Below are 13,901 nucleotides of genomic sequence, written 5' to 3'. Positions count from 1 at the left end.
ACAAAGACAAATTGATAATAGGAATAAATTAGAAAGTTGCTTAAAATTGTGTGCTCTATCTGAATCAAGAAATAAAAAATTTGGGTTTAGTATCCCTTTAATTTAAAGGGACGTGAAACTCAAACATTTTCTTTCATGATTTCATTAGAGCATACAATTTGAAATAGCTTTCCTATTTACTTCTGTTATCAAATTTGGTTCATTCTCTTGGTATCATTTGTCAAAGGAACAGCAATGCACTGCTGGGAGCTAGCTGAACACATTAGTTGAGCCAATGATAAGAGCAATGTATGTGCAGCCACCAATTATCAGCTAGCTCCCAGTATTACTCTGCTGCTCCTGATTATTAATTTCAGCAAAGGATACCAAAAGAACAAATAAAAGAAGTAAAATATTCAATCTAAATAATGAAATAAAAATGTTGACGTTAATGTCCCTTTAAATATAGCACATTTTAAAGTAGTCTCCTCATAATCTTATAAAGCACAATGTTAATTATCCATTATAAAACTAACACTCTGGTTTGAGACCTAAATAATGTGGTTTAATTATCATTTTATGGCACGTGGCATTAAACAATATGTCCCCTTTTGTTTTCTGTAATTCCAGCTGATTCCACAACCACTTTTAATTTCTTGTGGTTCCCTTTTGAAAAGACACTAAAGAATGCAACAGCTAGAATCCCTCTAGCTGCAGCCATTTCAGTTCCAAAACAAAGGTGCTTTAATTGAGTGGAGCAATGTAGCTAGGTAGCACCCTATTGTTTTAACATGGACTTTTCTTCATTGATTACAAGAGGTCACTGCCCCCAATTTACACAGCGCTGTGCTTGTACTTCTGGTGAATAATAATGTGAACTGAGTATTGGAAGAATGTTTTCAGCAAGTGTGTGACTGCCATATTGTGCTTTTCTTGGTCTATTTTATCCACGTTATGACATTTTACAGATATGAATCCTTGAGTAAAATACTGCAAATGCAGATATTTTTATTTATTAAATCATATTTGGTTTTTAGTTATGGACTGTTTCTACTCTTGAAATCTAACACCTAAATATAAGTAATTCTTATGTATTTGTTAAATACCTATATCTTTGTATATTTGCTGTTTAGTGCGTTTTTTTATAGTTACTGTGCATCATAGTACACATTTTTTTACCACAATTTCTTGATTTTACAAGTAGACTTCATATCTGGTTTGCTTTAATAAATAATGTTCAGCGTTTCTTGTTTTTGTCAGCAAGGATTGTGTGAGCACGAGAAATGAAAAGCAAATGATATGAGTGCTTGCAGAGCCTTATACCCAAAGGATTGTTGGCAAATTGACAAAATACCCAAGTAACACATTTGAGAATTAATCTTTCAAAATGCAGACAGCATATGCTTTAGGTTATCAACCTTCTGCTTTGAAACCACAGGCCAATTCAAATGAAATGTTCCACTAATCTAAAAATCAGTCAAAGTACATTTGAGTATACACTCACTGTACTTCATTGGCTTACATTTCTTAACTATTCTTTTTCTTTTTTGTATATAATTTCTCTGATTAATTTGTTTGACTTTGTTCTTTATTATCTTATTTATGGTGATGTTCTTATAAACCCTCTGTGTTCTGATACCAGTTTGTACATAAAGCAATTGAATGTCTGCTTTCATTTTTCACCTTAATTAAACAAACATTGTTATGTATATAACAGCCTTCGAGATGTACCATTTAAAGATGTAGACATTGACTAAAGAGAACCACTTGGTTTCTCTTCTTTTTTTTTTTTTGTTGCCATTTTTCTGTCTGGCTAAAATCTTTAGACCATGACTGATCATTGTTCTTTTATTTTCAGTATAGCTTTATGTCGAACCCAACTGTTTTTCAACTCACAGATTTCTTTCTTTTTGTCTTTACCACTTTGTGTAAAGCTGTGCATCCTAGCATTTCTGCTTCAGAGCATGACATTTCCCGGTCAGGCGTTGTTCATCTTCGCTTTCCCTGTCTCTGAAAGTTTTTACAGTATTTGTTCCTTTATTGTTTTTTTTTCTTCTTTATAATGTACATGTTAAAGTTTTATTAAATAAAGCAGTAGTAATTTGCCCATTTGGACCTTAAAAAGACACAGATTGGCTTGAAATACTAAAGTGTAATGCTATAGGTCAAAATTTTAAAGTGGCTAATTACAGTGGATTAAAAGTGATTTAACTCAGTAGTGATTTAAGCTGCAGTATAATATATCACTCATCTAAGAAATGTGTGTATATGCATTTAAATAAAATACATTTCTTTCATGTAATTAACAAGAGTCCATGAGCTAGTGACGTATGGGATATACATTCCTACCAGGAGGGGCAAAGTTTCCCAAACCTTAAAATGCCTATAAATACACCCCTCACCACACCCACAAATCAGTTTTTACAAACTTTGCCTCCAAGGGAGGTGGTGAAGTAAGTTTGTGCTAGATTCTACGTTGATATGCGCTCCGCAGCAAGTTGGAGCCCGGTTTTCCTCTCAGCGTGCAGTGAATGTCAGAGGGATGTGAGGAGAGTATTGCCTATTGAATGCAGTGATCTCCTTCTACGGGGTCTATTTCATAAGGTTCTCTGTTATCGGTCGTAGAGATTCATCTCTTACCTCCCTTTTCAGATCGACGATATACTCTTATATTTACCATTTCCTCTACTGATTCTCGTTTCAGTACTGGTTTGGCTTTCTACAAACATGTAGATGAGTGTCCTGGGGTAAGTAAGTCTTATTTTCTGTGACACTCTAAGCTATGGTTGGGCACTTTATTTATAAAGTTCTAAATATATGTATTCAAACATTTATTTGCCTTGACTCAGAATGTTCATCTTTCCTTATTTCCAGACAGTCAGTTTCATATTTGGGATTATGCTTTAAATTATCATATTTTGTCTTACCTCAAAAATTTGACTTTTTTCCCTGTGGGCTGTTAGGCTCGCGGGGGCTGAAAATGCTTCATTTTATTGCGTCATTTTTGGCGCGGATTTTTTTGGCGCAAAAATTCATTTCCGTTTCCGGCGTCATACGTGTCGCCGGAAGTTGCGTCATTTTTTGACGTTATTTTGCGCCAAAAATGTCGGCGTTCCGGATGTGGCGTCATTTTTGGCGCCAAAAGCATTTAGGCGCCAAATAATGTGGGCATCTTATTTGGCGCCAAAAAATATGGGCGTCGCTTTTGTCTCCACATTATTTCAGTCTCATTTTCATTTGCTTCTGGTTGCTAGAAGCTTGATGTTTGGCATTTTTTTCCCATTCCTGAAACTGTCTTATAAGGAATTTGATTTATTTTGCTTTATATGTTGTTTTTTCTCTTACATATTGCAAGATGTCTCACGTTGCATCTGAGCCAGAAGATACTACAGGAAAACCACTGCCTGCTGGATCTACCAAAGCTAAGTGTATCTGCTGTAAACTTTTGGTAGCTATTTCTCCAGCTGTTGTTTGTAATAATTGTCATGACAAACTTGTTAAAGCAGATAATATTTCCTTTAGTGATGTAACATTGCCTGTTGCAGTTCCCTCAACATCTAAGGTGCAGAATGTTCCTGATAACATAAGAGATTTTGTTTCTGAATCCATAAAGAAGGCTTTGTCTGTTATTTCTCCTTCTAGTAAACGTAAAAAGTCTTTTAAATCTTCTCTCTCTACAGATGAATTTTTAAATGAACACCATCATTCTGATTCTTTGGACTCTTCTAGTTCAGAGGATTCTGTCTCAGAGATTGATGCTGATAAATCTTCATATTTATTTAAGATGGAATTTATTCGCTCTTTACTTAAAGAAGTACTAATTGCTTTAGAAATAGAGGATTCTAGTCCTCTTGATACTAATTCTATACGTTTGGATAAGGTTTTTAAAGCTCCTGCGGTTATTCCAGAAGTCTTTCCTGTTCCTAATGCTATTTCTGCAGTAATTGCTAAGGAATGGGATAAATTGGGTAATTCATTTACTCCTTCTAAACGTTTTAAGCAATTATATCCTGTTCCGCCTGACAGGTTAGAATTTTGGGACAAAATCCCTAAAGTTGATGGGGCTATTTCTACCCTTGCTAAACGTACTACCATTCCTACGTCAGATGGTACCTCGTTTAAGGATCCTTTAGATAGAAAAATTGAATCTTTTCTAAGAAAAGCTTATCTATGTTCAGGTAATCTTCTTAGACCTGCTATATCATTGGCTGATGTTGCTGCAGCTTCAACTTTTTGGTTGGAAACTCTAGCGCAACAAGTATCAAATCGTGATTCTCATGATATTATTATTCTTCTCCAGCATGCTAATAATTTCATCTGTGATGCCATTTTTGATATTATTAGAGTTGATGTTAGATTTATGTCTCTGGCTATCTTAGCCAGAAGAGCTTTATGGCTTAAGACTTGGAATGCTGATATGGCTTCTAAATCAACTCTACTTTCCATTTCTTTCCAGGGAAACAAATTATTTGGTTCTCAGTTGGATTCTATTATTTCAACTGTTACTGGTGGGAAAGGAACTTTTTTACCACAGGATAAAAAGTCTAAAGGTAAAAACAGGGCTAACAATCGTTTTCGTTCCTTTCGTTTCAACAAAGAACAAAAGCCTGATCCTTCGTCCTCAGGAGCAGTTTCAGTTTGGAAACCATCTCCAGTCTGGAATAAATCCAAGCCTGCTAGAAAGGCAAAGCCTGCTTTTAAGTTCACATGAAGGTACGGCCCTCATTCCAGTTCAGCTGGTAGGGGGCAGGTTACGTTTTTTCAAAGAAATTTGGATCAAATCTGTTCACAATCTTTGGATTCAGAACATTGTTTCAGAAGGGTACAGAATTGGTTTCAAGATGAGACCTCCTGCAAAGAGATTTTTTCTTTCCCATGTCCCAGTAAATCCAGTGAAAGCTCAAGCATTTCTGAATTGTGTTTCAGATCTAGAGTTGGCTGGAGTAATTATGTCAGTTCCAGTTCCGGAACAGGGGATGGGGTTTTATTCAAATCTCTTCATTGTACCAAAGAAGGAGAATTCCTTCAGACCAGTTCTGGATCTAAAATTATTGAATCGTTATGTAAGGATACCAACGTTCAAGATGGTAACTGTAAGGACTATATTGCCTTTTGTTCAGCAAGGGAATTATATGTCCACAATAGATTTACAGGATGCATATCTGCATATTCCGATTCATCCAGATCATTATCAGTTCCTGAGATTCTCTTTTCTAGACAAGCATTACCAATTTGTGGCTCTACCGTTTGGCCTTGCTACAGCTCCAAGAATTTTCACAAAGATTCTCGGTGCCCTTCTGTCTGTAATCAGAGAACAGGGTATTGTGGTATTTCCTTATTTGGACGATATCTTGGTACTTGCTCCGTCTTTACATTTAGCAGAGTCTCATACGAATCGACTTGTGTTGTTTCTTCAAGATCATGGTTGGAGGATCAATTTACCAAAAAGTTCTTTGATTCCTCAAACAAGGGTAACCTTTCTGGGTTTCCAGATAGATTCAGTGTCCATGACTCTGTCTTTAACAGACAAGAGACGTCTAAAATTGATTACAGCTTGTCGAAACCTTCAGTCACAATCATTCCCTTCGGTAGCCTTATGCATGGAAATTCTAGGTCTTATGACTGCTGCATCGGACGCGATCCCCTTTGCTCGTTTTCACATGCGACCTCTTCAGCTCTGTATGCTGAACCAATGGTGCAGGGATTACACGAAGATATCTCAATTAATATCTTTAAAACCGATTGTTCGACACTCTCTAACGTGGTGGACAAATCACCATCGTTTAATTCAGGGGGCTTCTTTTGTTCTTCCGACCTGGACTGTAATTTCAACAGATGCAAGTCTCACAGGTTGGGGAGCTGTGTGGGGATCTCTGACGGCACAAGGAGTTTGGGAATCTCAGGAGGTGAGATTACCGATCAATATTTTGGAACTCCGTGCAATTTTCAGAGCTCTTCAGTTTTGGCCTCTTCTGAAGAGAGAATCGTTCATTTGTTTTCAGACAGACAATGTCACAACTGTGGCATACATCAATCATCAAGGAGGGACTCACAGTCCTCTGGCTATGAAAGAAGTATCTCGAATTTTGGTTTGGGCGGAATCCAGCTCCTGTCTAATCTCTGCGGTTCATATCCCAGGTGTAGACAATTGGGAAGCGGATTATCTCAGTCGCCAAACGTTGCATCCGGGCGAATGGTCTCTTCACCCAGAGGTATTTCTTCAGATTGTTCAATTGTGGGGGCTCCCAGAGATAGATCTGATGGCCTCTCATCTAAACAAGAAACTTCCCAGGTATCTGTCCAGATCCCGGGATCCTCAGGCGGAGGCAGTGGATGCATTATCACTTCCTTGGAAGTATCATCCTGCCTATATCTTTCCGCCTCTAGTTCTTCTTCCAAGAGTAATCTCCAAGATTCTGAGGGAATGCTCGTTTGTTCTGCTAATAGCTCCGGCATGGCCTCACAGGTTTTGGTATGCGGATCTTGTCCGGATGGCATCTTGCCAGCCATGGACTCTTCCGTTAAGACCAGACCTTCTGTCACAAGGTCCTTTTTTCCATCCGGATCTGAAATCCTTAAATTTAAAGGTATGGAGATTGAACGCTTGATTCTTGGTCATAGAGGTTTCTCTGACTCCGTGATTAATACTATGTTACAGGCTCGTAAATCTGTATCTCGAGAGATATATTATAGAGTCTGGAAGACTTATATTTCATGGTGTCTTTCTCATCATTTTTCTTGGCATTCTTTTAGAATACCGAGAATTTTACAATTTCTTCAGGATGGTTTGGATAAGGGTTTGTCCGCAAGTTCTTTGAAAGGACAAATCTCTGCTCTTTCTGTTCTTTTTCACAGAAAGATTGCTATTCTTCCTGATATTCATTGTTTTGTACAAGCTTTGGTTCGTATAAAACCTGTCATTAAGTCAATTTCTCCTCCTTGGAGTTTGAATTTGGTTCTGGGAGCTCTTCAAGCTCCTCCGTTTGAACCTATGCATTCATTGGACATTAAATTACTTTCTTGGAAAGTTTTGTTCCTTTTGGCCATCTCTTCTGCTAGAAGAGTTTCTGAATTATCTGCTCTTTCGTGTGAGTCTCCTTTTCTGATTTTTCATCAGGATAAGGCGGTGTTGCGAACTTCTTTTGAATTTTTACCTAAAGTTGTGAATTCCAACAACATTAGTAGAGAAATTGTGGTTCCTTCATTATGTCCTAATCCTAAGAATTCTAAGGAGAAATCATTGCATTCTTTGGATGTTGTTAGAGCTTTGAAATATTATGTTGAAGCTACGAAATCTTTCCGTAAGACTTCTAGTCTATTTGTTATCTTTTCCGGTTCTAGGAAAGGCCAGAAAGCTTCTGCCATTTCTTTGGCATCTTGGTTGAAATCTTTAATTCATCTTGCCTATGTTGAGTCGGGTAAAATTCCGCCTCAAAGAATTACAGCTCATTCTACTAGGTCAGTATCTACTTCCTGGGCGTTTAGGAATGAAGCTTCGGTTGACCAGATCTGCAAAGCAGCAACTTGGTCTTCTTTGCATACTTTTACTAAATTCTACCATTTTGATGTATTTTCTTCTTCTGAAGCAGTTTTTGGTAGAAAAGTTCTTCAGGCAGCGGTTTCAGTTTGAATCTTCTGCTTATGTTTTTTGTTAAACTTTATTTTGGGTGTGGATTATTTTCAGCAGGAATTGGCTGTCTTTATTTTATCCCTCCCTCTCTAGTGACTCTTGTGTGGAAAGATCCACATCTTGGGTAGTCATTATCCCATACGTCACTAGCTCATGGACTCTTGTTAATTACATGAAAGAAAACATAATTTATGTAAGAACTTACCTGATAAATTCATTTCTTTCATATTAACAAGAGTCCATGAGGCCCACCCTTTGTGGTGGTTATGATTTTTTTGTATAAAGCACAATTATTCCAATTCCTTATTTTATATGCTTCGCACTTTTTCTTATCACCCCACTTCTTGGCTATTCGTTAAACTGATTTGTGGGTGTGGTGAGGGGTGTATTTATAGGCATTTTAAGGTTTGGGAAACTTTGCCCCTCCTGGTAGGAATGTATATCCCATACGTCACTAGCTCATGGACTCTTGTTAATATGAAAGAAATGAATTTATCAGGTAAGTTCTTACATAAATTATGTTTTTAACCTTCTGAATTGATGCTTATGGGCACCAGAAGCTTTTCTTGGATTGTTATATTTGACCAGTTTAAATGCATCTTTAACAATCATGTTAAAGGGACAGTCTACACCAGAATTTGTATTGTTTAAAAAGATAGATAATTCCTTTATTACCCATTCCCTAGTTTTGCATAACCAACACAGTTATATTAATACACCTTTTACCCCTGTGATTACATTGTATCTAAGCCTCTGTAAACTGCCCCCTTATTTCAGTTCTATTGACAGACTTGCATTTTAGCTAATCAGTGCTGACTCCTAGGTAACCCCACGTACGTGAGCACAATGTTATCTACATGGCACACATGAACTGACACCCTCTAGTTGTACAAAAACAGTCAAAATGCATTCAGATAAGATGTGTCCTTCAAGGGCTAAGAAATTAGCATATGATCCTACCTAAGTTTAGTATTCAACTAAGAATACCAAGAGAATAAAGCAAAATTGATGATAAAAGTAAATTGGAAATTTGTTTAAAATGGCATGCCCTATCTGAATCATCAAAGTTTATTTTTGACTAGACTGTCCCTTTAAGTCTACTCTGCAAAGTGAAGGGGTGACTTAAAGGGACAGTCTACACCTTAGTCAACTTGAAGTCTTACTTTAGATAAAGCTGCAAATACCCTCCTGTATCCTTTCTATATCCTTTCTTTTTCATGCATCAGTAACAGTAAAAAAGTTATTTTAAAATGACTATTGTTTCTTGTTACTTTGAAATGGCTGCCAAGCTCTGCCCACTGATGACATCACGATCTGGGCTGCATCTGTGCTCTCTGCTGAATAGTATTGGCAATCTATTGAATCCAATTTGTTAGTCTTTTGTAACTAGTGAAGCATTTAATATAGCCCAGATTGTGATGTCATCATTGGGTGGAGCTTGGCAGCCATTTCAAAGTGACCAGAAAAAACATTCATTTTAAAATAACTTTTTCACTGTTTCTGCTGCATGATATAGAAAAGGGTATAGGAGGATATTTGCAGCTTAATCTAAAGTAAGACTTTGATGACTAAGGTGTAGATTGTCCCTTTTAACCATTGATGTCTATTAAAATATCCTGCTTTTGGGGGGCGGAGCCAACTGCCGAAGCAGCTAGACATAACCTGGTAGAGCTCCCGGCTCTAAATTCTTATAATGGAGGCTGATTGCCCAAATTTCGATCTGGGGTTGAAATGTCAGCACTGCTGAGCTGACCCTGAGGACATTGTCCATGAAAAGGAGGAAATTTGCTGTATTACTGAAGACCTGCAGGCAGATAAAAAAATAAACCCTCAGACACACGCTGTCTTTCCGCTCAAGATGGCGGCGGACATCATGGAGGCACTTTGTGCATTGGAGCGAGCTATGGACTTTCACCATGCAGACTTACTGCAAGATATCCACCTCTTTCGTTTTGCAACGCTAACTACTCTAGGCAGCGAGAGTTGTCAGCCAACCTCACTGTCTGAACAAGCTGAAGCTGGACGGGACATAATGCTGTCAGATCCTGCGGAGATACTAGATGTAAGCCTATTTGCTGGGTTACATGCTTTAAACCCGCAGAGTGAGGAGGATTGTCGGCGAGTGCCGCCCTGCACCCGTCCGACTGAGCGAGAAGAAGGGCTCACTGTCGACATTGATTCAACCACCTATTGTGAATTACGGGCGGCCTCAAGCTTATGCTTCCCCTACTACAAGAAAGCGATCGTGGTGCTGTGGGTGAAACCCAACTCCTCTTGCCCTACCGTGCCAGCGCTAAGTTATCTATCTACAGCCTTGATGACCTGCACTAGAGTGGATGCCTTACCTTGTCCGGTATGGGTCACCACTATGGTTATCAGCCGGAAGCTAGCACATGCACTGCGGAGCAAGCCTGACAAATGCGGTGTGGGCTAGTAAGAATGTACTTTGCAGCGCAGTGGAGGACAATTAAAGCCATTGCAGGACTATTGTTCCCAGAACTTTATCGACCTAGAGTTTACCGATCTGCAGTTTATTTCATCAGCGCTGTTGCTGACCTGAGACTTTGTAATGAGTCCCCTACCAGCCATAGAAGAGGAGTCGGCTAGCAACTTGAGGCATTTCTCTTAGAGAGATGTGATAGCCAGGAACGTTTTGTCAAATATAAACACACTCTCTGAAATTGCTCATCTGATCACTAACCTGACTCTCCCATCCCATATCAGAGTTGAGGTGGGACAAATGCCCCTCAACTTTGGGAAAATGTTTGTACAGGGTCGGATACCTTGTTTATCACTGTTAAATCTACTGATATGACGTTACTTAATTTTTACATTTTCTCTCTCCACTAGCATTAGTTCTAATGTGCCTGAAGCTGTCTGCAATGTAAACTGTTATACTGCATTAACTGTTTAATGTTAACCTATGCTTTTTCTCTTAATACACTGATGATCTTGCAGGATACCACTACTTTTTGTACCTACATGGGGACACTGCCTAGTGGATATATCTCTCCCACGACTGCCATAGTTTAGAGCTCTATTTCTCATTACTATGGGGTACATGTTTTTATTGCGCTCTGTATATGGCCCTACAGGGAGTAAAGTCAAGTTATTAATAAGTTGCCCTATGTTTAATCCAGAACATGTGATTAGAAGAATACGTTGTAATGTGCCACGCTAACTCTTGTTCCCCCCCCCCTCCTCTATATACACATAACACTGTCTCTTGGGGTTATAGGAAAATTCGAGTAACAGAAGCATGGTAAGACGAACATATTTGGTGAATATCCTATGCTCCTCTAATTCTACTAAGCGCTGGCAAGTTGGTGCACTCTATATAAATTTGACTCTAGGTATATTATTGCTGTTAAGTTGCATGCATTGGTCAAAACTACATAGGTTTATGCTGATGATATCAGTCCCAGTTAGATTACGGTTACTAGCTGCCTCAATGTTTTCTGCTGGCTTCTCTAGCAGTACAGCACAGATCATTATTGTTTGATATGACTTAGCAGGGGCACCCTCTGTTCGCATGAGACAGCTATAACAGGCGCTACCTTGCGTCAGAGATATTATAATTCAATGTCTTTTTAATGGACTTCTGAAGTCAATGAGTATATGATGTTTAGCCAATATTACAGACTGCACTGTGCATATTTCCTAGGTTCCTTTTACACCCTTTTACATATAGACACCATCGATCTAAACTTTTACCTTATGTTTAGCTCATTAAGTTTATATTTGCACTAAACTGATCTTAGATGCAATGATTTTTGTGCATATCCATACTATTACCAGTCCTGAATTGAGGGGCATTTATATAAACCAACTAGATGTTGTTTAATGAGATATATAAAAATTATCGTATCACCGAAGTTCATATGTTGTGTGCTGTAAGGTAACACTTTGCATAACAGTACTCACTCATAGATTTTCTGTAGGCGATGTGTTCCAGCTCCAGCTTTGGGTATTGTACATCTATCATATTGGATGAGTTAGCTTAGCATCTGAATTCTATACCTATATGACATATGGGTATATCATCCCATCTGTTATTTTTTATAACACCGGATTTAAGAATTACACCACTTTCACTTAAGATGAGTGTGTTCCCAATTAAGCCCCAGGACTTCATAACCTAACTATATATTGCACTACATCTATAAACAGAGAAGCTATTCCCTTTAGTACACATTCTCCCCTGAGGCAATGTTTGAGGCTAGATGGGGTGAAATTTTTTGTAGATAATAACTAATGTTAACTTGCTCCTCTGTATACCTGAGAGAGTCAATATATCTCAGATTGGACCCATAGATATATTTCACCTATTGCGGTATTAAGGCACCTTCTCTGCTTTTCACTAGATATACTTTCCTATATATGTTTAGTATGGGCTCCAACCTAGCTTCTAGATATCTCACTATTAGGGAATATGTAAATTTACAGGTTTGTAGGTTATTTAACTATGTAGTGCTATAGCAGCATTTTTGATCATCTAGTACCTTATACATACAAGCTACATGATACCTCATTTATAGGCGGTATACACTATAGAATCGCCACCACTACAGAGTTAGGTGAACTTTAACTAATATATTTTGGCTAATTTTTACGCCATTAAGTTAGTTATATAACACTCCGGCAGTAGCTGTCCATTCCTCTAAACATTTGGAACTCACGATGTGGGAGTTATCTACTTTGTAACCCTTCCCATAACCTTAGAGCTCTATCTTTAAATGCTCAGGGCAAAATTAACGGGAAATATTTCTCTCCTAATAATATCACCCACTAAATAATTTAATAACAGATATGTTATTTAGTTTTACCCCTCTAATAGAGAGGGACCCTTTATGTTTTATACCTCCAACCTTCCCTCATCTTGAAGGTCCCATTATATTTCTTCTGTAACCCTTACCTATGGCTCCGCCCCCCCCCATACTACCCTATATTTGACAAGCGGTGCTTACCCGCTGAATTTTCTACCCCCCCCCCCCCTTATATTTTTGAAAATAAAAATTTCAGTTGATAAGTTACTCTTTACATTATATGTATTGGACCATAAGTGTCCAATACATTCGCTATCTTTCCTCTAGATAACATTTGCTTTTACTGGTCCAAATGTGGCCGCTTGCGCTCTTGAGGAAATAATTGAAGAATATAAGCAATAAAAAATAAAATAGAGGTTCTTGATATATACCTAGCTTTCTACCACATTGTTATTTCATGTATAAGAATAACTATTGTAAATGTGACACTGATGTTGTATTTTCTCTTATGTTGTATGGTATTTTATACATATTGTACTCACTGGCATAACCTCAATAAAAAACTCTTTGGAAAAAAAAAAATATCCTGCTTTTTATATCCTAAATGCTTATGGTATCAAGTTAGAGGATAAGTCCAAGTAGGTTTTAAAGATTCAATTTCTGTCTTAATGTCTTACCCTAGATATTATATATTTGTTTATAGTATCCTCTAACTCACCCTCCTTCCCTAAAATGTACACACTTGTTACCTTACATGGTAGAATATATTAATGCCAGCAACCTATAATTCAAGTAGCAATAGCTTTGACATTTGAGACAGATAAGGACTGTGTACTGTATCCCATTAAAGGGACACTCAAGTCAAAATTAAACTTTCATGATTCAGATAGAGCATGCAATTTAAAACAACTTTCCAATTTACTTCCATTAACAAAATGTGTGTAATTGGCTGATGGCTGTTACATGATACAGGAGTGGAAAAAGACTAAATTTGTAAGAAAAAAAAAATCTACTACTCATTTTCTATTGCATTGTCTTTTTATCATGCATTTGTTGATTATGCAAATCTACTGTATTTACTGGTCCTTTAAGTAACTTTTATATTTAAAGAATATCATTTTTTCATTATTATCAAAATTTATGGATTACTATATTTCCAAAAGTTAAGTACAATGAACACACATTTTAAATACATGTATAACATATAACAGTCATTACATTTTAGAACAAAACAATGATTTAATTTTGCTTGTTTTCTTCTGCAGAAGAAAAGGGAGGAATTGATTGGTCCATTAGTGAGAGAGATTTAGAGGTAAGATCAAATAAAAGACCGTGTTGCACATTTTACTATGTATAGATCATTTTCCTGTTTATAGATATCTAATGTTTTTAAACAATTTTAGTGTTACATTTTGTCTTTGCATAACAATTTTTGCTTTCTATTTTTTTTTTTTAAAGAATGCAGATTTATTTAGTTTGGTTAATTAAGTTTGTAAATTTGTTGTTGTTAAATATTTGGCCCTGAT

The 13,901-nt window shown here is 37.3% G+C and overlaps 1 protein-coding gene across 3 annotated transcripts in view; it reads left to right on the top strand.

Annotated features, from left to right (window-relative positions):
• The window catches only part of ZCCHC7 (zinc finger CCHC-type containing 7), a 644,222-nt gene that overhangs the window by 217,773 nt on the left and 412,548 nt on the right, over window positions 1-13,901 (top strand). For all 3 annotated transcript variants that reach the window (XM_053702726.1, XM_053702727.1, XM_053702724.1), the window contains exon 3: window positions 13,641-13,687. In XM_053702726.1, the coding sequence (XP_053558701.1) occupies window positions 13,641-13,687 (47 nt within the window). The remainder of the gene's footprint in view (window positions 1-13,640; window positions 13,688-13,901) is intronic.

This window comes from Bombina bombina, chromosome 2, assembly GCF_027579735.1.
Source record: "Bombina bombina isolate aBomBom1 chromosome 2, aBomBom1.pri, whole genome shotgun sequence".
Taxonomy (NCBI): Eukaryota; Metazoa; Chordata; class Amphibia; order Anura; family Bombinatoridae; genus Bombina; species Bombina bombina.
This window is presented reverse-complemented; position numbering and strand designations above follow the sequence as displayed.